General features: G+C 45.6%; 1 protein-coding gene across 1 annotated transcript in view; it reads left to right on the forward strand.

Moving 5' to 3' along the window:
• Pkhd1 (PKHD1 ciliary IPT domain containing fibrocystin/polyductin) overlaps positions 1-24,687 on the forward strand; it is a 287,931-nt gene that overhangs the window by 208,680 nt on the left and 54,564 nt on the right. The window contains 3 exon segments of the mRNA XM_070017318.1: positions 1,592-2,467; positions 3,242-3,410; positions 4,765-4,922. Of these exon segments, the coding sequence (XP_069873419.1) occupies positions 1,592-2,467; positions 3,242-3,410; positions 4,765-4,922 (1,203 nt within the window).

Here is a 24,687-nt window from a genome sequence, read left to right on the forward strand (position 1 = left end):
TGGCAGATTGAAGCCTGACTCGGAAAACCTTGTTTATGTTTTATTTTTATAATAATTTTGGATTTATAGAAAAGAAGATGCTTTATGAGCCTTTCACCCAGCATTTTCTACCGCTAGTATGTTCACATCCACTGATAACGTTTGTGGAGAACCAAAAATTAACATTGCTGCACTCATATTATGTACCCCCAAGATAGCTTTCATATTTCATCTGTTTGTCCTTTTTCTGTTCCAGAGTCAATTGAGATGCTCATGCAGCATTTGTGTAATTTTATTGTTATTTTTAAGAACCCTTGGGTTTTTAAATACCACATGATCGAGAGCAGCCAGGGAGGGTTTGGCAGGGGCAGGGCAAAGTGCCACCTATGGTATCCGAACAGTTAGGAGGCTGAAAAATCAGGTCAGGACCATTCCTAACATTGTTTTGGTGGCACTGAGCTTTTGAACTCAAGGCTTTGTGCTTGCTAGGAATATTCTCTACCACTTGATTCATGCCTTCACTTCCAAATTCTAGTTTTTAATCTCTTCTGACCAAAAACACCTAGCTAAGTATTTCCTATTGACTAATGTTCAATCATTGGCTAAAGTATGTACAAATAAAAAGATCTTGAACACTTTAAAACTATGAATTCTAGCCATGTAGGTATCAGACATTAAGATCCATTTGAAATAATACTGATAGGACGTTCTGACCAAAAGCCTATGGCTGCCATCGAAAAGAAGCCACCCGTGCCCAGCTCACACCTGAATTTGGTGCCTTTGAGTTTGGTGCTCTGTGGCAGACCTCAGAGTGGCAGGCTGTTGGTAAGGTGTATTACTCAAACAACATCTACTTCAAACAACACAAATAGAGTTCTGAATGAGACGAAACGATTTGCTCTCTTCCTCCGATATAAAAGGTGTTGAAAGTCTTTTCAGTTTTGAGAAGTAAAATCAGGGAGAGTATAACATAGCTAGAATAAACATACAGGAACGACTTCCAACGTTTCAGCCTTCTAAAAGGATCTCAAAGTGCGCTATGGCTTTTGATCTCCATCAAGAAGCACCCGAAGGTTTTCCCTTCTGGACGCTGAGAGGGCAGGATTGAAGTTTTCATTGACGCTCTTCTTAGGAAATGTCTGCAGGACTTCACGCGGCCATCACTTTATCCATGAACACGGTGCCTCTGTAGAAATGGTTATGGCCTTTTCATCGTGGTCCCTGAGATGGGGAGGGGTGGGGTGACCCAGGAAGCCACATTCCCTCCCTTCTTAGCCAAGTGATAGGCCACACTCCCAGACCAAGGCAGACGCTGCCATTGCCCTAATGCAAAGCTGTTCTCTTTCCCCAGACCTCCGTCCTGTCTCTCCTCATCCTATACAGCACATACTCTCTTCAGACTAGACACAAAGCCGTTTTAGGCATGCGTGCGATATTTCCAGTGATTCATAGCTTGCTTGTGGGATGCCTATCTTGTTGTAAAATCTGAAGCTGGTGTTGAATACAAGCTCTCACATTTTAATAAAAAATCTGCACATTCTCATGCCGTGGCGGGTCCTGCATTTATAGGGGGGAAGTAGAAAGGGTCTGATGGCCTGCATTTCATTTGTAGGTACGCTGCAGCTTCTGAATGTGGAAATTCAGAACTTGGGATCGCCATCGTCCTCATCCATCGAATTCTCGAATGCGTCAGGAGCCTCCTGGATGATGTCTTCCGTTCTTCACCGAAGCTGCGGTGGGGGCGTGCGCGCATCTGCCAGTCCTGGGCTCGTCTTAAAGGACAATGTAGTGTTTGGCACAGTCGGCCACGGCATTGATTTGGAAGGCCAGGCCTATTCTCTCCTGGGCAATCTCGTCATCCTGGTGACACAGCCAGCGTGGTCCACCCCGTGGGTGGCAGGGATCAAAGTGAACAGGGCCCCGGGCGTCAGCCTCCATGGCAACATTGTGGCAGGATCTGAGAGACTCGGTTTTCACTTAGGAGGCCATGGATGCTCCCCTCCGGTGCTCTGGTCCGACAACGTGGCCCATTCCAGCCTCCATGGCCTTCATCTCTACAAGGAGGGCACCCGCGAGGGCTGCACCGGCATCTCTGGCTTCCTGGCTTTCAAGAATTTTGACTACGGCGCTATGGTGCACGCAGAAAACAGTGTGGTGATAGAGAACCTCAGCCTGGTAGACAATACTGTGGGGCTTCTGGCCGTGGTGCGCGTGTCTTCCGCCTCGTTGAGCTCCATCAAACACGTGCAGATTGTTGTCAAGAATTCCACCCTCGTGGCCACCAGCTCCTCTTTCGACTGCATTTGGGACAGGATGGAGCCTCACTCTGCCAACTCCACATCACCTGAGCGGCCACCTTCCAACCCGAGAGGAGGCCGGGTTGGTATTCTGTGGCCCGCGTTCACCGCAGAACCGAACCAGTGGCCTCAGGAGCCGTGGCACAGAGTCAGGAGTGGCCAGGTGGTTGCAGGAATCATGAAACTTCAAGGTAAAATGCGGGGCCCTGGCTAGGCCCGGGGGTCTCTCATTCCACTCAGAGAGTTCTCAGGAGCATTCTGAAAGGCCGTCGGGAAGAGGCTGTGGCTCAGGGAAGGAGCTCACGTTTTTGGATGGATGCAAGGCAGGTTTATAGCGATAACATTTACCGTCAGTCTCAGCATTGTGTTGCTGGAAAGATCCATCGTGTTTATTGAAGTGGATCCTAGGACAACTCCCTTAGGAGTTGTGTTAAAGCAATTAGGAAGGAACGAATGTTTTAAACACTCAGGAAACTGAGGCAGCGTCTGTGCCGTGTCTGAGAACACTTAGGAGTTGGTTGGTAGTGCTCAAGTTTTACCTCCGCTCGTGTAATTTTCCTTCTTCTAGTGTGGTTTTGCACTGTTGCACTAACTTTGCTGCTTCCTTGGTCTATCCAGCAGGCCGCTGCTTTGTTTTTCTATGACATGAATGAATTTTGATCAAACCTCTGATGAAAAATGTCTAAAAGCCTTTAATGTGGCAGAATCTCTTCTTCTGGTTTTTTTTTTGCATACAATAGTCCATGCATTGTACAGCTGTCTTATATCTAGGATTACACAAACTGCTGAGCCTATCCTGGGTAGATTAACTGTCTCTAGAATTCACTCTTGCAGGAATATTCAGTCGTGATATCTGTATTTATTTATATATTTATAATATATATTTATATATATATTATATATATATATATATATATATTTATTATATATTTATATATCTGTTTTATTTAATTTTTAAATTTCAGATGTCACCTTCTCTAATTTTGTGAGAAGCTGCCATGGTGATGATCTGGACATCTGCATTCTTCCCAATGCCGAGAACACTGGGATGGTGCCCCCAATAACAGCAGAGCGAACCCGGATGCTAAAGATAAAGGACAGGAATAAGTTCTGCTTTTCTCCAGTGATTCCCAGGTGCTGCTGTTAGTGTTGGCACTGTGCCATGTTTCTGAAGGAGTTGGAAATTTCTCAAATCCCTCTCACTTATGAAATAATAAAACCATCAAATCACCAGTCCTCTGGGAGTGTGATGGCCCACTGATTTTATGCCACTCAGCTTTATCGGTCCTGTATTCATGCCAAGTATCTTCTATGAAATAAGATATTTGAAACCCCTTTCACAAAGAGGAAGATGTTATTTTTTTTTATCCCTCTTGAGTCTGGACTCAGGCATCTGATATTCTTTGGCTAAGAAAAGGGTTGAGATGAGAATATGAACATTTCTATCTTTTTTATTGTATTGTGTGAATTGAAAAGACTTTGAGGGGGTATTTTCAAAATCATGATTAAAAACTTGGACCTAATTCTGCCTGGAATACAGGGTCAGTGGTCTTCAGAAGAAGGCTTGGGTGTCTTCCTGTAGAGTAAGGCAATAGAAGGGCATTCTGCCCACTGCCAGGAAGCCCTGAATTCAACAAGGAGGGTAGACCAGGAGTATGAACCTTCAGACAGGCCAACCGCCATTCATGGACAAATGATCTGAGAGCTTCATTAAAGACCTGAAAACCAGAGATGGAATCTTTTTGTCTTAAGAAAGGGTAGGAGAAGGAGGAATAAGGTAGTGAGTTATATCTTCCTTCTCTCAACATTGGGGAAAAACTCCATTCATTGGAATCAGGGTTAAAGAATCCCACCTTCGTTAAAAAGTGTGTGTTGGGCCTCTCAATAGTTCCTTTTTGGTGCCATTTCTGGAACCATTTCTGGTACCAAATGCAAGCATGCAATTGTTTTGTTCTATTATTTTTCTTTCTGTCAAAGTTTCCTTTTGTCCACATCTTCCTTATGAACTAAAGTAGTTGAAAAGCTATCGGTCTTAGTCAGTTTATATGCCTGTAACAAAATGCCATAATCTATAATCTATGATATATTTCTAGAGTTTGTTTTTTCCAACCTAAGTAATTGTTAAATATCTGCTTTTCCTTGGTTTTCATGTGGTATCATTAGTATTTATGGTGGTGATCATAAAATACTGCCAAAGTTCTATCAAGAAGTTCTTATATTATGTTCAGAATATTTTAGAGTTAGATATATTTTATTGTGTCTTGCTTCTTAGAAAATCATTAATCTGGGAAGATTAGATATATTTGGTTAACTCAGTTGTCTTCCTCTTCACCACTAGCGGGAAAATAATGCTTTCTATAGAGCTTCATTTCATATCTAGCACCCTGTTGACACTGAACTTCTGTTGGATGTACACTCTATCAGATCATTGTAACAAGTATCTTCCTTTCATCTCATGGCATAAAAGAGTTGCTTCCTTTCTTTACAGGAAAGATTTAGAAAGAGTGATCTGTCCTGAATCAAACTGTGAAAATCCGAAAAAATATCTCTTCAAGGATCTGGATGGGAAGACCCTGGGCTTACCACCCCCAGTTTCTGTGTTCCCTAAAATCGAGGCAGAATGGACCGGATCCTTCTTTGATACAGGTCAGTGGTATCTGAACATACTTCCCGTGGTCAAAACTCTGTGTGTGTGTGTGTGTGTGTGTGTGTGTGTGTGTGTGTATGTATGTAAGAGAGAGAGTGAGTGAGTGTGTGTGTGTGTGAGAGAGAGAGAAAGGAGAGAGAGAGTGTGTGTGAAGGGCCTACTTTGGCTGTGTTATCTGGGAACAAAAATACAATGACAGGAACTGAGTTCAAAGTTGGAGTCTGTTCAGATCACACAGGCTCCACCATGAACACACCACAGGAATGCTGATCCTGGAGAGACTGATACAGTTTGTACAGGCCTCCTGCATCTACGTTAGGGCATAGTGAGTCATTGTGACACTTCTTTGCTCTAAGAACGAGCTCTTCAGAGGCTCTGGGTCTCCCTGTCGCTGTCCATGTTTTCCAGCCTCACTTCTGCTGGAGATCCCCTTCCTTATCCAAAGCAGTCGCTCACCTGCCACGCCCTCTTTGTCCCATTAGATTGCACCCTTGATGATGGTTGGAATTTTCTCCTGCTCTTTTCCTGTGGCCAAAATGAGGTAATAGTTTGTTTGTGTGTCTGCTCATTTTTTGTTGTTTTTGAGGCAGAGTCTCACGATGTGCTTTGTCCAAGCCGGCCTGGATCTCATTGCGCAGTCCAGGCCAACCTCAAAATCTTGATCTTCCTGACCCAGCCTCCTTTGCCTGCCCAGGTCATTGATTTCTGTAGTAGCAGGCTTTGGTCTGACACATACAAATGTAGCAGTCAAATCATCTGTCACAAAGAAAAACTCCAAAATGCCACTCGAAGGCTCTGGGTTCACATCACCACGTTCTTCGGAAGAACTGCCCGATAGCTGCTTTCCTTGTATCCTGATATGTTGTTCTGGCAAAAAAAAAAAAAAAATCATGTTCTTGCTGCTGATGGTAGTGCTGGTCTGTGTGGCTGTGCACAGCTTTCTGCCCCGACTGTACAACAGGCGTCAGTGGTCAAACCTGGGGCGTTGAATGAATGCACTCCACTGACTGGAGGCTAGGGATGAGCCGCTGTGAGCATGGGGAGCAGCGGGGGGGGGGGATGAAGCTGTTCTTCATGGACTGCCCCCCGACTCCTCATGCTTTAAAGCTGTGCAGTATTTCCCATGAGGTTGCTGTAGGTGTTCCTTGGAAGGACTCTGCTTTTTACTGCACCAACAATGCATCTCAGGGCCTCTTAGAGTGGTCAGGCCGCACATGGGAGACGGTGTCTTCCGCTTGCTCACAGGACCAGCAGCTTTTCCTTTGACTTCCAAAGTGGGAGCAATTTCCTCCTTCTGAGGAAGGATTCTGTCTTTCTTTTTTTCTTTTAAAAGCCATTCTTGCTCAGCTGCTCTCCAGCTCCGTCCCCGGGCTGGTGGAGGAGGGAAGCACACATTCAGCCTAAAGACAACGAATGCCCTTCTGCACTTTCCCCGTGGCCTGTGTAAAGCACAGCGCGGCGGAGCACCCGAGATGGAAACGGAGACCGCTCCCCCACAGTCGTGTTTGTCTGGCTAATGCCCCCCTCTCCAGCACACCTGCATGTCCGTTGTCTGTTTTATTAGCACGTCTCTCCAAGCCATTTGAAGTTCATTGCCTTTGAGGTTGATTTTTAATTTGGAACCTAACAGATTTTATTTGCACATATAAATTCATCCACACATCCACACGCCCTTCCCCTCAATCCCATATCCACGGTTTCCGGCATATTGTCAAAAACCCTGATATCAGGAGCAGACACCAAGTAGGTGGCTTGGCAGATGAGCCCCGTGCCAGTGGATTTCGCTATCTGCGTGGTGCAGGGTGTGTAGCCAGGGGAGGAAAGAGCTGTTAATTTGTTTTATACTTATCTCTGGGTTTGCATTTGCGGACAACTTTGAATAGAGTGCAGGACTGTGAATCCCAAAGCAGGTGATACTCTGAGAACTGTTTATATCTTGTTCTAGAAAGGACTCTGTTTGACTTATGGAGGCATCTGATGTTCTAAACATCCAAAATCATTTAGGAAATAAGGAAGTCTTGCCGTTACTACTTAGGACACACATGCCAAGGGTTTCCATTCTGGCTTCTTGCCCGTTTCTTGTCTGTCCCCAGCTAACGATGGACAGCCTCCTCTCGTCTGGTTTGCTCTGGTGGAGAGCTCTGGGAGAAAGCAGAGTGCTCCTGTTATGAAGGAATTCTGTGATTTTCCAGCCATGCCAAAGGAACTGGGAAGAAGGCAAAATGGAAGCTAGCAGTACCTGGCATATTGTTTGTATGCTAAGTGCAGAAGGTGGTGATTTTCTTTCTTTTTTCTTTTTGTCAGTTGTGGGGCTTGAACTCTGGGCCTGGGCGCTGTCCCTCAGCTCTTCAGCTCAAGGCTAGCGCTCAACCACTTGAGCCACAGCTCCACTTCCAGCTTTTTTCTGCTTATGTGGTGCTGAGGAATCAAACCCAGGGCCTCATGCATGCAAGGCAAGCACTCTACCACTGAGCCACCTTCCCAGCCCAAGGCATTTATTTTATTTTGTAATTTATAAAGTGGGCTGTTTCAATTTCTTATGAATGATCAAGAATTAGCCTCTTTGTCAAATATAGCAGAGATAAACACTCTTCTGTTTCTGAATGTGAAAATACCACTACAAAGATACAGGAATATTTGTGACTTAAATTAAGACTCTAAATGAAAGAGCATTCCAAGCTTTAGTTTTTCTGCATATATCATTTAGCGTGGAAGTATGAGTCTTCAATAGACAGAAAATTTTGTCAAATGACCTCAAAATGCCACTTTCATAATAAATATGCCAGCAAATGTAAAGGAGGTTGGTATTAAGTTTGTATGTATGTATGTATGTATGTATATATGTATGTATGTATGTGTTTATTTTGTCAGTTGTGGGGCTTGAACTCTGGGCCTGGGCACTGTTCCTCAGCTCTTCAGCTCAAGGCTAGCGCTTTACCACTTGAGCCCCAGTGCTACTTCCGGCTCTTTTTTTTCTCCTTCTGTGGTGCTGAAGAATTGAACCCAGGGCCTCGTGCATGCAAGGCAAGCACTCTACCACTGAGCCACCTTCCCAGCCCAGGTATTAAGTTTTAAAATTCCACATTGAAACAGTATACCACGAAGCTAAATTCCTGGTGAGCCTTTCCCACTCTCCTCGATGTTATTCAGCATGGGGTGACCTTGAGACCTGGCGAAGGCGGGCTTTCTGGGCCGGTGACACTCTCCCAGCCGTTCCCAGGAGTGAGGGAGACACACTTTCAGAGCGTCGAGCTGCCTCTTGAGCCCCTGCCAGGAAAGAATGTTATAAACCACTGTAGAGCTCTTAAAAGTGACTCGCCTCAAATAAAACATAAAAGATTAGGTTGATAAAAAATAAAAGAAAATAAGGTTGGCATTTGACTGTCATCGCCGGAGTGATGAAGTGGTGTGCACCTGCACAGTCCCGGGCCGCTCTGCGTTTCACAGGCGAGCAGCGGCAGCATTTCCTCCACGCGCTGTCTGAGCGCCTCTTTCCTCCCATTTGTCCTGAGAGTGACAGCAAAATGGTATTATAAAATGAGAGAATGAAGAGGGAGGGTGGAGGAAGCGAGAGGAGAGACCTGGAGAAAGGAAACGGTCGACAGAAATTTGGTCTGCCAATATCCGCGCTGGCAGAGGTCTTTTTCTTCTAGCTAGAGGGGGAAATGCTGTTCTCTTTTCCCAAGCAATTATAGGCCCCCAAGATTGAAGCTTGGTATATAGCTCTTTAATCTCAGAAGATATTTATGGTTCAACATTAGACTTTTAGGATTCTGGATGTCAGGGGCATTAAAATATGAAGGCTGTAAGGCAGCCTGCACTCCAGCCAGAGGAGACGAGGCTTGCGGTGGCTCTGTGTAAGACTCAAAGAACAACTTCCCTTTGCCTTGTTTTCTTGCTCGCCTGGGACTTCCCGGTGTCTAGGCCGGGAGCAGCGTGCGGCATCTGATTGCTTTTTAGGGTAGATCTGAAGTGCGTTGGGATTTTCTTTTTTCTGCACGTGGTTTATGAAGGACGATGTGTGAATGAGGACCATTTCCTTTACCTCTCAGGCTAGACAGTCTGTTACTACTCCTGCCGAATCCTTCAAATCTTCCTTTAACAACAGCCTCACTCTACTTCAGTATTCACTGGTTCTCTACAAGGCCTTTCAGTGAATTACAGAGACAGGAGATGGTGTGTCCGTGCCACACAGCTGGCCAGCACCAGGTTCAGGACTGAGCTGAGTTCTTCGGTTGAAGCTACTCTGCACCAGCACTGTGTGGCGTTTCTCTTCCCGCTTTCTCTGCATTCTTCTCAGCTGTCCATCACAGATCTGTCCCTCCTTTGACCAGCAAAGCTCTGCCTGCACAGAACACAGCAGACTGAGATTGTTCAGTTGTTCCAGGAATTATCTGCCTGTCATGATAGCTGCCATTTATATTCTGTGTCTCAGTGCTTGTGCATAGTAGTTTTCCCACACACATTTATTCTTACCACATGCAGTAAGGACTGGGATTTCCTTCGAGTATTTGGGAAAATAGTTTTAGAGGAGTTAACTGACTTTGCCTGGTGCCCATCTAGACTGTATGTAGCCATAATTTAAACTTACCTTTGTCTGACTCCAAAGCCTGGGCTCATAACCACTTCTTGGTAATTATTCTGTGGTCATAGTCATCTGGTACAACTTTGTATAGAAGCACACTTAGCTAAATAATTCACATATTTGCTCCTTACTTGGTAGCAAATGGATTTTTAAAAAGTAATTATCCATCACTTGAGCATTTTTGAAAGACAATACAATCCACCCACAAAAGTGTCAGTTTCTCTTCATATATATGTATACATATGCATATATGTATATATATGTACTATGTATGAAGATATGGATAATATAACAGATATCAGGACATCAATTAAGTTTTTAAATTAAATGCGTAATATGATATATGCAAATATATCAAATGTATGTGAATATATTTGCATATAGCCATTTCTCCATGCACAATAGAAATGGATTATATCACATCCAAGAAAATGCAGTTTTGACAGGGACAAACACTGGAGGCTGGCATGTGTAATGACACTCAAGTGGATACACAGCAGTAGCTTGTCATGAGGTCACGATATTTCTCTAGCGTTCCCCATTTTTCTTAACAATATGAAGCAGGGTTTTTCTTTCTTTCTTTTTAAAGTTTAATTCTGTTGTCAAGGTGCTGTACAGAGGGGTTACAGTTACATCCGAAAGGTAGTGAGTACGTTTCCTGTTGAGCATTGTTACCCCTCTGTTGTTTTCCTCCCACTTTCCCTCCCCTTCCGTGTCCCTGCCCCCGTGTTGTAAAGTTCATTTCCAACACGTGGTCTTGTGAGTATTGCTGTTGTGTTGGTTCACTCTCCAAGCGCCTGGTGAGAACAAAGCACCCCATGCTGTTGGGTACCCCAGAGGAGAGGCCAAGATAAACAAGGGAGAGGATGCCAAGCTGTGGTGAGAGGTGGGCATGGACCAGCAGCCCAGAGAGATGGTGTAAGGGCACAGCCTTCCTGGAGCATCCCCTGGGAGGACACAATGTGCCCATACGTCCCAGCACATTGAGCTTTCTGCCTGGACTCCTGCCCATTGCAAGCCTCATAGCTTTCTATAGAAACCGCAGCTCCCGGCACTGTCACGGGCGAGTGACTGTTAGAGGTAAGTATTCCAGTTCCATCACTGCCGTCTCTACATGTGCTTGAACATCCGCGCATGGTATCTCCGTTGGCTCTCCTTCTCATTTTCTGTTGTTCTAGTTGCAGAGTCTTAGTACTTGGGTGACTTGAAACAGCACCTAGGGAAGGACGCTCTCAGAGATCGGCAGGTCAGAAGCATGGTGGGTTGTGGGTTGGCCTGATTCTCCCCCCCCCCCCCCCCCCCCGCTTCTTCCGTGTCTGAAATGGCACATTCCTTTGCCACTTTCAGTGTCATGCAGGTTTAGACTAGATTCAGTTCCATGTAGTTGTAGGGTGCAGGGCTCCTTTCCCTTTAGCTGGGCTAGAAGTGTAGTTCTAGCCAGTGTAAAGATGTAAGTTTAAACACCAAGTACTGCACCCCAAAAGGTCATAGAGCTTAACTGGTAGAGCATCTGTATAACAAAGGTGAGCTCTGAGTTCAAGCCTTAGGATAATTTAAAAAAATTACAAAAGGGAGGAAGGAAGGAAAGAAGGAAGAGGAAGGAAATAGGAAGGAAGGAAGTAGGAAGGAAGGAGGGAGGGAGGGAGGGAGGGAGGAAGGAGGGAGGGAGGGAGGGAGGAAGGAGGGAGGGAGGGAGGGAGGGAGGGAGGAAGGAGTGGATGCTGAGGCCCATGCTTAGCTCCTAGGGTTGCCTGAGCTCCTTGACTCTCAGCTCCCCTCCTCTTCGAAGCATGCAAGAACACGTTCTATTTCTCTCATCCTTTGTATTTCTCTTGCTTTCTCTTATACACCTCTCTGATTCCAGTCAGAGAAAGTTCTCTGCTTCCAAATGCTCACAGTCTGGGGAAAATCTCCCCACTTGAAGATTTAAATGGGCATTGTAGCACACAACTGTAATTCCAGTTCTCGGGAGGCTGAGGCAGGTGGAGGTCGACTTGGAAGCCAGCCTTGAGTATACCACAAGAAACTGTCTCAGAAAACCAAGAGCAAAAGCAAATAAAACCCATGAAAACCCAACCAAACCAACAAAAACTTGTTTTGCCAAGTCCCTTTGGCATGACCCAATATTTTACTTACTCATCTGAGGTGGAGGGCAATGTTAGAGATTTTCATAAGACCACTCTAGTGTACAAGTGAAATAAAAAAAAATGGAATGCCTTTGCTTTTTTCCCCCTTCAAGATTTTCTGTCTCCTTTAGGAAAGAAGTTGTTCATCTTGTTTCAGAGGTTCTCTGCAGATCTGGAGGGGTTCTTGTTCAGCTGGCCGGCAGAGCAGACATCAGGATTTGTGGGAAAATAATCAACATACCCTGGGTATTTGGGGCATGGTTATGAATCAGAACAGCTGAGCTTTGACTCTTTTTCTTTTTGGTCACAAATTGAGCAGAGGAAACCTTTTATGTGGCACGCATTTTAAGTACGTATCTTCCTATGGGTGCTTTAAATCTTGATTGTTTATGATAAACCATCTTGGGGATGTTTACAATGGCATGGATTCAAGATACAGACAGCATTTTCCTCGCCCACCCCTCACCCCAGTGTTAATGGCAGCAGAATTCAGACATTTGCAACTTCTGGATGTTCTGTGCCTGTTGGTGCCTGCTGACACCATGGTGAACTTGTATAATAAAGGAAAGAGGCTCGTTTCCCCAGGATCTCTCGGAAACATCTAGGGCCCACCCAGATAGCTGAGTGCCGGCTTGCCAACGCTTAGATGAGGGAGCATTGCGTTTTGCAGCAATTAATTTCGCAGAGGAAGCAGTCTGTTTAAAGAGGCCCGGAGCACTCGCTAAAATGGGGGTTGTTTTTCAAGGCCACAAGAGCTGCATTTGGCTCATCAACAAAACAACAATGCTAAAATACGGCCTCCTGGGTTCTGCAAAAGAAGGGGCTTTGAGGGGCAGTGAATGATGCTCACCTGCTAGAACGGGGTGCGGATTGTAATTGTTTAGCCCCCCAGCACAGCCCTGCAAGGGTTAACATGACAGAGATATTAGTTTGTGATGGCTAAAATGGTTGGTTTGAAGCTCTGGGCAATACGCAGACTGTTATTTACCGGACTTGGTCGATTACCTTCTTAATGCAATAATGACCTGTGAAATGAAACGTGAGCTAGACAATTGTTCCTCGTTGTTTCCAGTAAAACATCCTTTCATACTCCATTAAACCACCATTAATTCCATATGAAAGAGGGTCACGCACAAGCGCCCCATGGTGGGGTCTCTTTCTCCCTTCCTTCCTTTCTTTCTGGGACTTTCTTGCTCACATACTTACAGGGCTTGTCATCTTTGTATGCTCTCTTTCCTCTGCCGGCCTGGCTCCCTTCCCCCCCCCCCCCGCCCCCCGCCCCGTTTCTCCCATGGAACACGGTGGATCCGTGAGATCTAGGCTAAGAACTTCCCATGAAGGGCAACCTGAGCATCGGCTCTTCTGAAGCAGGGGCCAGATCTCCATTCCCAGTGTACGCCTGCCTCTCACGTGTCTTTGGACATGAAAATAGCAACACACAGAAAACTTTCCATCCAGGAGCAAATAGTTCAGACCTGCTTCAAAAAGATCCAGCTGTCTATCGCGGATATGTGTGCTGAGTGCTGCGCCGAGCGCCTCCAGGCCAGTCCTTCGGCCAGGCACCTTTCCCTGCCTGGAGGTCTGTGGGGTCCTTCCCACAGCAGGGACCCTGCACGGCTCCAAAGTCCTCTTTTTTCCGGAAGCCTGGCTACTTTGGAACTGTCTTTGCCTGGAACTAACTCTCCCACGAAGGTCCGAACCTAGCAGACCATGGCAGGTGGATTTTCCATGGGTTTCCCCTCCCTGTGCTGTGCTGTCTGTGGACTTCCTTCCCGCCCCCCGGTCTGTGTTGTATGTGGAGTCCCCAACCTCATTTCTCCTATAGTGTCACTGTTGTACGGGAATTCCATTGAGAAAAACAGTGAGGCCACATTTTGAGAGGTTGAATTGGGAGTCTTTATTGGAGAGCCGGCATCTGCAGGTGGACTCCTGTCTCAAAGATCTACAGCCCAGAACAGCTAAAACAAAGCTTTGTTTTTGGTTGTGAGGCTTGAACTCTGGGCCTGGGCGCTGTCCCTGTGCTCTTCAGCTCAAGGCAAGCGCTCGACCGCTTGAGCCACAGTACCACTTCTGGTTTTCTGGTAGTTTATTGAAGATAAGAGTCTCACAGACTTTCCTGCCCGGGCTGGCTTTGAACTGTGATCCTCAGATCCCAGCTTCCTGAGTAGCTAGGATTATAGGTGGGAGCCACCAGCCCCAGCTTAAAACAAAGCTTTTAAAGACAAAAGCCACATGTTTGGGTGCAGCACCCAAGCCCAACAAGAGTGTCATACATAAAGCAAAGCAAGCTAGATGGGAATACTTATTCCTAATAAAAGTGTTATACATCGGCAAAACCAACTATCCATGGGGAACAACCAGGGGCCACCCCAATTATCTAGGGGAAGAAAGACTTTCCTGGAGCTTGACAACTCAGGACACACCTGTAATCCAAAGCTTGTCCTCCATTACCTCTAAAGTTCTCAGAATGTCCCTATTTAGAATGTCTTCTATTTAGATGCCAAGACAGCCACACTTACATCCAGTATCCTTATTTCAGCTCCACTGAACCTGAATTGTTCTTCCATAGTCAGCGGTTTGGCTGGGTGGGTGTAAACTCCCGCAGCCTCTCTCTGAGAGCGCCTGGCGACCAGGAGGCGCAGATTCCTGGCCCCCCTCCGAGGGTCGTGCGTCTGGACTGGCTGGCACAGGCGCACTCGCACAAAGGCTTTCTCTGTTATGGGACCAGGAAAGAAAGCCGTTTACACCTTCCAGGTGAACTCGCTTCCAAGGGTGAAGAGGCTCATCTCCTCCTCTGTGTTTCCTGGAGAATGTTTCCCTTTCTTACGTTACAGCCATTGACATGGAGGGCTGCGGAGCGAAGTGACTCCTTCCGTATCAGACCACACTTTATGTCCAATCTCCATCCAAAAGGCTGAGGGTGCGTCAGACCACACGTCAGACCGGCCCTCCCTCCCCCACCTCCCATCCTAGAACGCCTCTAACCTCGGAAGCCAAGTAATTAAAAAAAAGAGGAAATCAGTAATTAGTGAACCGAAGAATCGAGGAATGGCTCATTGGAAATGAGTTTTATCCCATCTCTTTTCCAGAAGCACGTAAGCTGTAACCCTTTACAGTTCAGGGTGGGCCCTCGTGTGCCTGGGGATGTTTCCTAGTGGCTGGAGAGTGTCAGCGTCCATCTCCGCCCCAGGAGGAGTCCTCGTCCTCCCCTCTTCCTCCCAGCCCCGTGGGCCCACCAGGGCTGGGCTTTGAATGGGACTGAGGCAGCACGCGGTATCTGCGCCTTCCCCCATGAGGTTACAACCTCTTAGAGGGCAGGGGAGAGTTGCGGTGTTCATTTTAGTTAGAGCTGCCCCTTGTGTTTGAACTCACTCCTGGCGTGGAATGAGGGTTACGGGGGTGCGCCCGAGGTGCCAGCGCTGTCAGGTGCTGTGCTCACCTTCACCCTGGTCCTTACGTCACACTGACGTACACATGCTTAGAGTTTCATGAGATAAAGCCAGGATGTGTCCAGTGTTCCTTTCTCACCCTGCTCTCCCTCCCTCACTTCCTCCCTCCTTCCCTCCCTCCCTCTTTCTTCCTTCCCTTCCTCCCTCCCTTCCTCCTTTCCTCCTTCCCTTTCTCCTTCTCTTCTTCCCTTCCTCCTTCCTCCCTTCCTTCCTTCCCTCCCTGCCTCATTCACTCCCACCCTCCCTCCTCCCTTCCTCCTTTCCTCCTTCCCTTCCTCCCTCCCTTCTTCCTTCCTCCCTTCCTTCCTTCCCTCCCTGCCTCATTTACTCCCACCCTCCCTCCCTCCCCCTTCCTCCTTGCTTCCCCCCTCCCTCCCCTCTGTCTCCCCTCTCCCTTTCTCTTTCTCTCTGTGTGTCTATCTTCTGTATTATTGGAGATTGAACCAGGGCTCCATGTATGCTAGGCCAGCAACTAACACTGAGTCACATCTCCAGTCTTTTCAACTTGTGATCTGCCTGCCTTAGTTTTTTCCCAAGTAGCTGGAATTACAGGTATGTGCTACCACTCCTGGATGTATCCAGAACATATAAGTATTTTTCACATATAAGTGTTACTTGGAAGGGAAAGATACTCTAAGCAGTTGTTGCTAATATGAAGTAATATGCCAGTAGGCATAGAAATACTATTCCATGAGCATTTACTGGTATAGCTTGTTTGTTTTTGGTAAAATGGCTTTTCATATGGATGGTGTACCCAAATAAAGAACTCAGAATGGTGAAGACCTGGAGAGGGCACAGCTATGTTGGAAAGTCTGTAGTCTCTTGGTATTACTAGTAGTACTTTCTATTTTCTTAAGAGCCACTGAGGGGCTTTGAAGAGTTCAGAACCAAGGAGACCATAGGAAGGTGGACTTGAGAAGGATGACCAGGCAGCAGGAAGCAGGGAGAAGAACAAGATGGAGCCTGGACACACGGAAAGACTTCCGGGAACACAGTTGGACGGTTAAGATTTGTAGGGAACGCATTGACGTGGAGGAGATTGTGGTGGAGGAAATGGTGGTACAGATCAGAGAGCTAGAAGAGAAGAAGTGGAATGGGTTACTTATTATTATATGGAGAAGAAGCCAACAGTCATTCCATTGTCCGTGGCAGGATGTGTCTGGAGGGAGGATTGGGAACAAATATGGGAGAATAAGGAAAGAGACTGAAGCTGCGTAGGCTTTGCTTTTAGAAGAGCCCAATATATGGGGAGGGGGGAAGTTATTCCAGTGATCAATTGGAGTTAGAACCTCTGGGATTAGCAGGTGAACTCTTGCTAAAATCAAAAGGTATCAGGAATAAAGTGGTAGGTGAAATGATACAGAACATGAAGTTGAGAAGGAAAAGAGGAAGAAACTCAGTGGAAGAGCTTTGGGAGAAGTTTGGAGGCGGGAGGCCTTTGTTTGAAAATGTTTGCAAGCAGTTGAGCCATGCAAGATCTGCTGTTGGTCACAGAGGCAAGAGCAAGCATTGCACGTGAGTTCTCAAAGCGTGCACACTGACTAGCCCTGAGGTGCTCAAGGGACAACATAACCACGGGGAGTGGGAGGCATCTGGCAAGAGGAGATGCCGGTCAAATCTTACTCACGGACAGAAGAAAGAGACACAGAAAGAGCGAGACTCAAGGGACAGGGCCCTCCGCCTTGCTGATCTCCAAGGGCTCCCCTGGCCCAGGCAGCATCTCCTTTCTAGTCTAAGAAGGCTACCTTGGATTTCTTTCCTTTATCACATCATTTATTCAGTAGATATTTATTAGGTATGGCTGTGTAAATGCCACATATTGGGTATGCAAAATTTTATCATCATTGAGCAAGTTAGAAAAAAAGCATACAGAAACACATCTGTGTGTACGTGTGTAAATATGAGTGTGTGTGTACGTACAGATGTGACACTCCTCATAAATAGTACAGATACCACAAAGAAGAAATCGGGAGTTGGAAAGGAGGAATGGTAGTGGTGGCGGGTGGAGGAGAATGGTCCCTGAAGCTTGGTCTTGGAGGCGATGAACTGACGCGAAGGCTGACTAGTGTCGTGGAGGCAAAGGGTGAGAAGAAACCAGAGCACAGAGTGGCTCTGGAGCAGCCCCGAGGTGGGAGGCGAGTGTGAGAACAGAGGGTGAAGAGATTGAGGTGGGGGGGACGGGTGGGGAGACCCATGGAAAGAAGAGCAGCCCGGACAGGCACATGGACGCTAGATCCAAAGGAGGCTTGGACCTCTGTTGAAAATGAGGTGCGGTGGAGACGAATACAATGCATTTGGCACTTCTAAAACACCATGATATGGTGTGACCTATGAAAATACTTCATACGGGACATAAAAACGGAGCTGATGAGGGAATCAGTTATGGCTAATTAGCACCGCACTGCCCCTCCCCCCTCCCCCCCCCCCCCCCCCCCGGTTATGTGTCTGCAAGTTTTCCTAATGTTGGGAAAGTCAAGTTCCCCAAGTCATGAGGACTGTTAAAATTAAGGCATTATTCAAAATGTACACAAAAATATAGTACAATCTCTTTTAAGAGTTCCCTTTTTATTCATAAAAGGTTAATGAGGAGCAAACCGTGTGTATCTGGAGCCCTGTATGAGGCTCTGGGGATACCAATGTGCACAAGAACAATCTTGTTCTTGAAGGATTGCTTGATCTTGTTTGATTGATGAATTTTGCCAAAAGCATAATTATTTTTACCCAAAGAAAGAAGTATCATTTGTGTACAGAAAAATTTTATAAGTTGCATTGTAAGCATTTTTAAAACAAAATCCATAGCATTTTAACAATATTCTTTGTTAAGCTAAAAGATTAGAAATTTACTTAGATTTTGACATAAAGAGATGTGATACTTGGATGGTAATTTACAACAGATAGAAACAGTAGCGTCTCCTTTGATTCTTACAAGAATGCTCTGGGGTGTGTGGGGGGTGATTAGCTTTGCCCCTCAGGTAACCTTTAGCCATATTTGAAGATGATTTTTGTTTGTCACAAGTAGGAGTACTGCTGGAATTTGGTGGGTAGAGTCAGCGGGTCTGCAAAGCATCCTACACTACCCAGAACAGGTCCCTCCCCGAGCATTACCCCAAGTCAAAACACTTCCACGTGTAATAAAACATGTTCTAAGTGTTTTCTCCCCCTTTGACTCAAGGGAAAACTATTGCCTACAACATAATCTAAGCCCTATTTTTGCTTACTTCTGTTTCAGAAACCTTAGCATCGGACTAACAGTCAAGTGAAATCTGTATGTTGCCGAAGTACTTAAAATTAGCCATCCTTTGCGTATTTCTATGAAGTCATTGTGTCAGTCTATTAGTATGTGATCCTTCTAGTAGCTAGAGTTTTCGTGATCTGATGTGGGACTACATAAAGCTATGAAATGCCAGAACGTCTTAAGTACAAAAAGCCCAAACCCTGTGTTGTATTATATGTATTTAAATAATAGCTTCTCAGAACATAACTAGAAAGTAAGGTCGGTACAAACACCAGATCATTGAACTCGTATTTGCTTTAGTGTCAGTGCCGCACTTGCCCATATTACCACGTTGAACGCCGTTCTCAATCTGAAATGTCATTTCCATGCTGTTTTACTTGATTATATCTCTATTTATAGTTGTTCTCATTTTATGTGAGAGAAGCTGGAAATATCATAAATCACTTTCATTGAGACCATCTCTTTGTATCTGTAGATCAGATGCTAGATAATAAACGTTATTTGATGATTGAGGCATAGTATAGCAGTGTAATCTTTTCTCTGTGCTCAACTTTGAATCCCAGGCTTATTGCTTACATCTCAAGTAGAAAATCTGCAAACGGGTCTTCAATATTTCTATGTACCCTCTTGAAATTTTAGCTCCTAAAATTTTGTGGCTAGACTTGCATTTATGGGCTATGAAAATCAGTGATAATATTTTGAGACTCTGTTTAGACACACATTTCCTGTTTTCTTTTCCCCAGAACAAATAATCACTACATCATAAGTGTGGGTATGGTGCCTTGCACACCAGACAGTAATGTCATCATTGATTGAACATAGGGTAGCGTGGGGGGACTAAGATTGGCCTAGGCTGCGGAAGCAATGGTTCTGGTGGCATGATTTGGAGGAATCTAAGATCTGAATAGGATCTGAGCATAGCCATTTGACAGCATGAGTTTCAATGAGAATTGTTTAGAAAGACTAATTGTTCTTTTCTTTGCAATTGTGGAAATTGGTTTATTCAGGAAACTGATAACAATCATCAGGATGACAGTATTATTGAGGTGCAGTTAATTGTATATGACAATTGAAGCATTGATAATTTGGTGATACACAGCTCACATTGGAAGTGTTCACAGTCAGCTAGACTCTTCTAAGCATCAGTCCCATTTATCTCCTCACCTGCATCATCTGTGGAAGTGATTCCTGCCCATCTGAGCTAGGCCACAACTGCCTAACGCCAGAAAATCCAAACACCTCTTAAAAGTCAATCTCATCAAGTGTTCATTAAACACACTTATGAAATGTCTTACATATGTTTTATCATTCTGTACTTTCACGTGGAGTAAGCACTTCTTTTGCTCATAGCTTATATATTTTATTTTATTTTTTATGCTGGTACTGGGTCTTGAATGCAGAGCCTAGGTGCTGTCCCTTAGCTTTTTCACTCAAGGCTAATGCTTTAATACTTGAACTACAACTCCACTTCTAGCTTTTTGGTGGTTAATTGGACACAAGAGTCACATGGACTTTCTTGCCCAGACTGGCTTCGAATCTCAGTCCTCAGCTCTCAGCCTCCTGAGTAGCTAGGATTATAGGCGATTCAGACAGATGCAATCATTTTACCTGATGGCAGGGCCAGGCCTGTCAGGATCGGCATGTTGGTCTTGATTTATAATCTATGGCGGAGGAGAGGATGCTTTCGTTGAAAAGAAGTGCATTCATTTTGTATTTTGCTTATATAAAATCATGTTAATGAATTTGAATGTTTTAAACTGCTTTGAGTACGGAATAAGAACTTACTAGTAAAGCGAGCTTTGTCTCAGCTTATTTTGACCACCATTTCTTTTTAGATGAGTCATACAAGTGTGCTTCATTTTAACACACCCGTTCATGTACACAGTGCACCTCCGTCAGCCTCTCCCTGCCTCATTCTCCTTCCCAAACCAGTCTCAGCAAGAATCATTGTTCCGTTTTCATGTATTACATAAACTGTTTTGATGATATTCGCCCCCACTTGCCCTCTCGGTCTGCCCCCTCACACAAGTACTTATAATCGCCACAGAACACATTTCAGCTCCCTCGTGTTCATTTTCTTGCATTTCATGTTAATTGTTGGAAGGAATTTTGCCGTGCTAGCTCACGCATGCATTTGCCAAGCTTTGAAGCATGGGCTGGGGAGGGATGGGCCAGGATGTGGGAAGGGGGGACGCGAATCAGGGTCCATTACGTTCATAAAAACTGCGTGCTTGAAGGGCAACTCCCGTGTACAACTACTTAAAGATAATTTTTAAAGAGTTAAAAAGTTTGTAATTATATATATATATCTATAGTTAATCACACGATGTGTGTGTATATAAGCTTGAAGATGGTTTCTTAACTTTGGTGTGGAGAACAAAAATGGACACAGAAAAATGACCTAAATTTAGGCAACATGTGTTACTGAAAATGTACTAAAAACAAAACTATTTCTGACCCCCGTGAGGACTCCTGACCCCCTGAAATTCCCTTCCTCTCAACCTGATTCCATTGTTGTTCTTGAAATGAATGTCAAAACCCAGGAGAGGGATGAGGCTCTTACCACAAAAGAAAAGGAAGACTCTGTGCTGTCACGGTTCAGTGTATGCTGAACCCTTGAAATTTGGGGCCTATTTATACTTTAAGACAAACAGAGATCATGTTCACAGCGGCAGATGTTGCAGGCAAGCACCGGGTTTATTACGGGGCTCTCGACGTGGGAGCAGCAGCAGAGAGGGCTTTCCTGAGGCGGAAGTGGAGTGGGCAGCTGCAGAGAGAGCTCCGTATTGGGTTACGGAGTTGGCGGAGAGCGGTGCGGTGCCCATCTCCGCTGGGCCGCAGGCAGGCTTACCTCTACTCCTCCCAGCGCCATTGTCTTATTGGCTCCAGGCGTGGCCCTCCAAAGAGGGGCAGGCTGCTCACGTGCAAAGAAACCAGCTTAACCAGCCTCACATTTGCAGATACGATTGGAGGTATTTATCTTTCCTCCCCCCCCACATCTTCTAAATATTAGCGTTTAATAAAATACACATTTCTTTCATTTATTTTGAACTCACTCCAAAGCCAGCAAATACCAGAACCTTCAGTGTTATGATAGGAGCGGTTCTTTATTGGTTTGTTTTCTTTTCATTCTTTCTGTTTTTACTGTGTGATTCTTTTTCATTATAAATCCTTATGTTTCTAACTCAAGGAGCCTGACTAATCAGAAGGGCTTCCAGCAGAGGTAGACAAATGTTTTCAACGTGGACCTGAGACCCGACAGATGCAGCGGGCCCCACCGTTCACAGGAAATGAAGAAGTCGGGGCCATCCAAGGCGAGGATTTCTGCTTCCGATAAACCATGTTAGCTCTGCGAGGCGCAGGGATTTCAGATGGTGGAGGAATGGCTTCTTATCCACCAGGCCACGGAGACAGCCTGCCACGTAGACTGTCCGTTTGGGAAGTGGTCTGAGAGGGGACAGCAGCTGGGAAAAGATCCTTCATGAAAGGTAGCTCAGAACTGTTCACGGGCAGAAGGGAAGGCAGAGATTTGTGTCCCCAGATGGCCCTAGGGTGTGTTGGTTGCAATGCATGAATATAAAGTGGTTCATCTCTTGGAGTGGCATCATCAGGCCCAGGGGCGGAGGGCAAGGCAAACCAACCTTCTCGTGCCCAGCACTGTGAGCCACATCCGTGGCTGGAATAGGAAACAGGTGGGGCCTCCAGGCTCTGAAGAGGCCGGGGAGAGGAGAGTAACAGGGCATCCTATGGAGAGGTTTTATCATGAGGTCATCAGAGCCAATCGAGGAAGGTCTGAAGTAAGCCCCAGTCTGTATCCCTGATACAGACTGTGTATCTGGCAAGTTACCTGCTCCTAATACCCTCTTCTTCTTCCTCCTCCTTCTCCTCTTCTTCCTCTTCCTCCTCCTCCTCCTCTTCCTCCTTCTTTTTGTGCCAGTCCTGGCACTTGAACTCAGGGCCTGGATGTTGTCCCTAAGCATTTTTGCTTAAGGTTGGCACTCTACCGTTTGAGCCACAGATCCATTTTTTTTTTGGAGGGGTGGTTGATTGGAGAAAAGGAGTTTCACAGACTTTCCTGGATTTGAACCACAATCCTCAGCTCTCAGTCTCCTGAATAGTTAGGATTTACAGGCATGAGCCACCAGCACCTGGCAGTGTTCTTATTTTTTTTTAACATTCAAAATTGATGGCATTTACCTCATTTGGCTGTGTGTGATGAGCAGAAAAGTTATATCAACTTAGTGCCTACTATATTACCTATTCAACACTCACTACTGCTATCAACAGCCATTAGTGGGTTTTCACACAACCACTATGGTAAATCCAATCTATTCATGTCCACAACATTACACAGAAGTTTATTTCAATCACAGTGGGCCGTAGATGCAGTGTTTTGCGAATGTTCTTCTGGGTTGTTGACATTGTTGGTTACCATGATTTTGTTTCCCACACGAGGGTTTTTGCCTTTCTGTGCAAAGGTCACTGTTCTTGCTACATTGGTGACCTAGCAAGTTCTCCCCACAGAAAGCTGGACCTGTCTCCCACTTCTCCCAAAGGAGGATACTTTTGAGAGAGAATGGTGGAACTAGTCATAGGTGGTTTTTTTAAAATTGTATCACAAGAGTAAGTTATCATTGTTCAGAGACATTTGAAATGTGCGGCTGTGCAGGTCATTCACCCTTGGATGTGTCATTTATTTCCCTTTTTATTTTGGCCAATTCAGTGAACACTTTCTGAGACTGTAACATGTACTACTCATTTAGGACAGAGCTTGATAAGAGTGGGCATAGTAACTTCACAGAGTGAAAAGGAGACAGTAAAACACCAACTAGTTGTAATATCCACCCGAGTGAAACACCGCGGAAGAAACCATGCTTAGGATTAAGGCCAGGGCCAGCAAGCTGTGCTGGAAATGGGCAGAGAACAATCGCTGTAACTTTAATTGCTTCCCTTGCATGATTGAGGAGCTGGTGTGGCCTCCACGTTTGCTCCTCCTCCTTTTCCTGCTGCTGCATCTCCTTGTTCTGCCTTTTCCTTCTCTTCCTCCCCTCCCACCCCCATCTTGTTTAGTCACCATGCTCGTTTTCTACCCTGGACACTGTGGATGTGAAATGAGACTCAGAGATGCCGTCTGCTGGGTTGTCCGTTGAATGCTGGGAAAGGATGCTCAGCTGGAAGTAGTCAGGACCGAGCCTGTCGGGTGCTCCTCTCTCAGGGTGACGGCGTCATCTCTCATGTGCTCAATGAGACCTGTATAGATTGGGCACACATGAATAATGAATGCTCTGTCTTGCATAGATGGGAACATAATGCTGTTACTGTGAACCTTGGGTCAGAAAGGACTGGGGACGGGGAAAGACATAGACAGGAAAAGGACAGGAACCCATTCATCCTTTCTGTTGTTGAAGAGAAGTCAGGAGAGCAGAGTCCCTGGCAGCCACTTTGTGACCTGGTAATCACCCAGTCATCACGAGGAGACGGGGGTTTCCTGCATCCTTCTGTGAATGTCGATTGTAGGCACAATTACAATTGATTCTCACGTGTCTGACCACAGCCACTTCACATTTCCAAGCGCCTTCTGTCTCACCTTCATAGATGTGATTCTGACCCATATTAGTATGAAGTTTAAGTTGGCTTTTTATGCTTAGAAGTTAATACTCGGTATATGCTGTCTCTGTGTTATATAGTATAAAGGATAACTTCAGAAAATAATACCAGTGATTAATTAGATTTCCCCATCTGTGCTCACATCTTTGCACATAATTTTGTCATTAATAATGACAGCGTTCAGACCAGTTCAGGCAAAATTATAAAGCAGGTAAAAAATTTCTATGTTTTGTTATGTCTATATTTGAGTTTTTCTTCTTCACACTTTCTTCTTCTACTTCAAGCATCTTTCTTGGCCTCATTTTCAGTTGCTACCTGGATATTTGCACTTGAATAGAACATGGCTGCCAGAAAAACGCCTTTAAGGCCCAACGAAACGAGTCTCTCCCGGTGCAATTTTAGGTGGAAATGGAGCCTTGCGGGAGGCACCTTTCTCTGAGAAGGGCAGCCATGCATTTGTGCCACTGGCTTTCCAGGCCGGGTCCCCCAGTTCTGAGGAGTGGCTCCAAGACAGAGTTTCTGCGGGTGTCATCAGACTCTTCTGAGGGGCTTTGACCCTTCACTCCCCAGGGCTCCTTGTCGTAGCTGGTTCAGAATCCCATGCTGCCTTTGATTTTTGAGGCGGTGCATTCTCCCCGGCCTACTTGTCGGTCTGGGGTGACTGACCGGGGGGAGGTGGGCTGCGAAGTGAGTTCTATTAGCAACGCTCCTTCCTACAGTGCCCTTCTGACCTGGTCACTGAGTCTAAATCTCTTGAGGCTG

This window comes from Dipodomys merriami, unplaced genomic scaffold, assembly GCF_024711535.1.
Source record: "Dipodomys merriami isolate MVZ:Mamm:240054 unplaced genomic scaffold, mDipMer1.0.p SCAF_122, whole genome shotgun sequence".
Taxonomy (NCBI): domain Eukaryota; kingdom Metazoa; phylum Chordata; class Mammalia; order Rodentia; family Heteromyidae; genus Dipodomys; species Dipodomys merriami.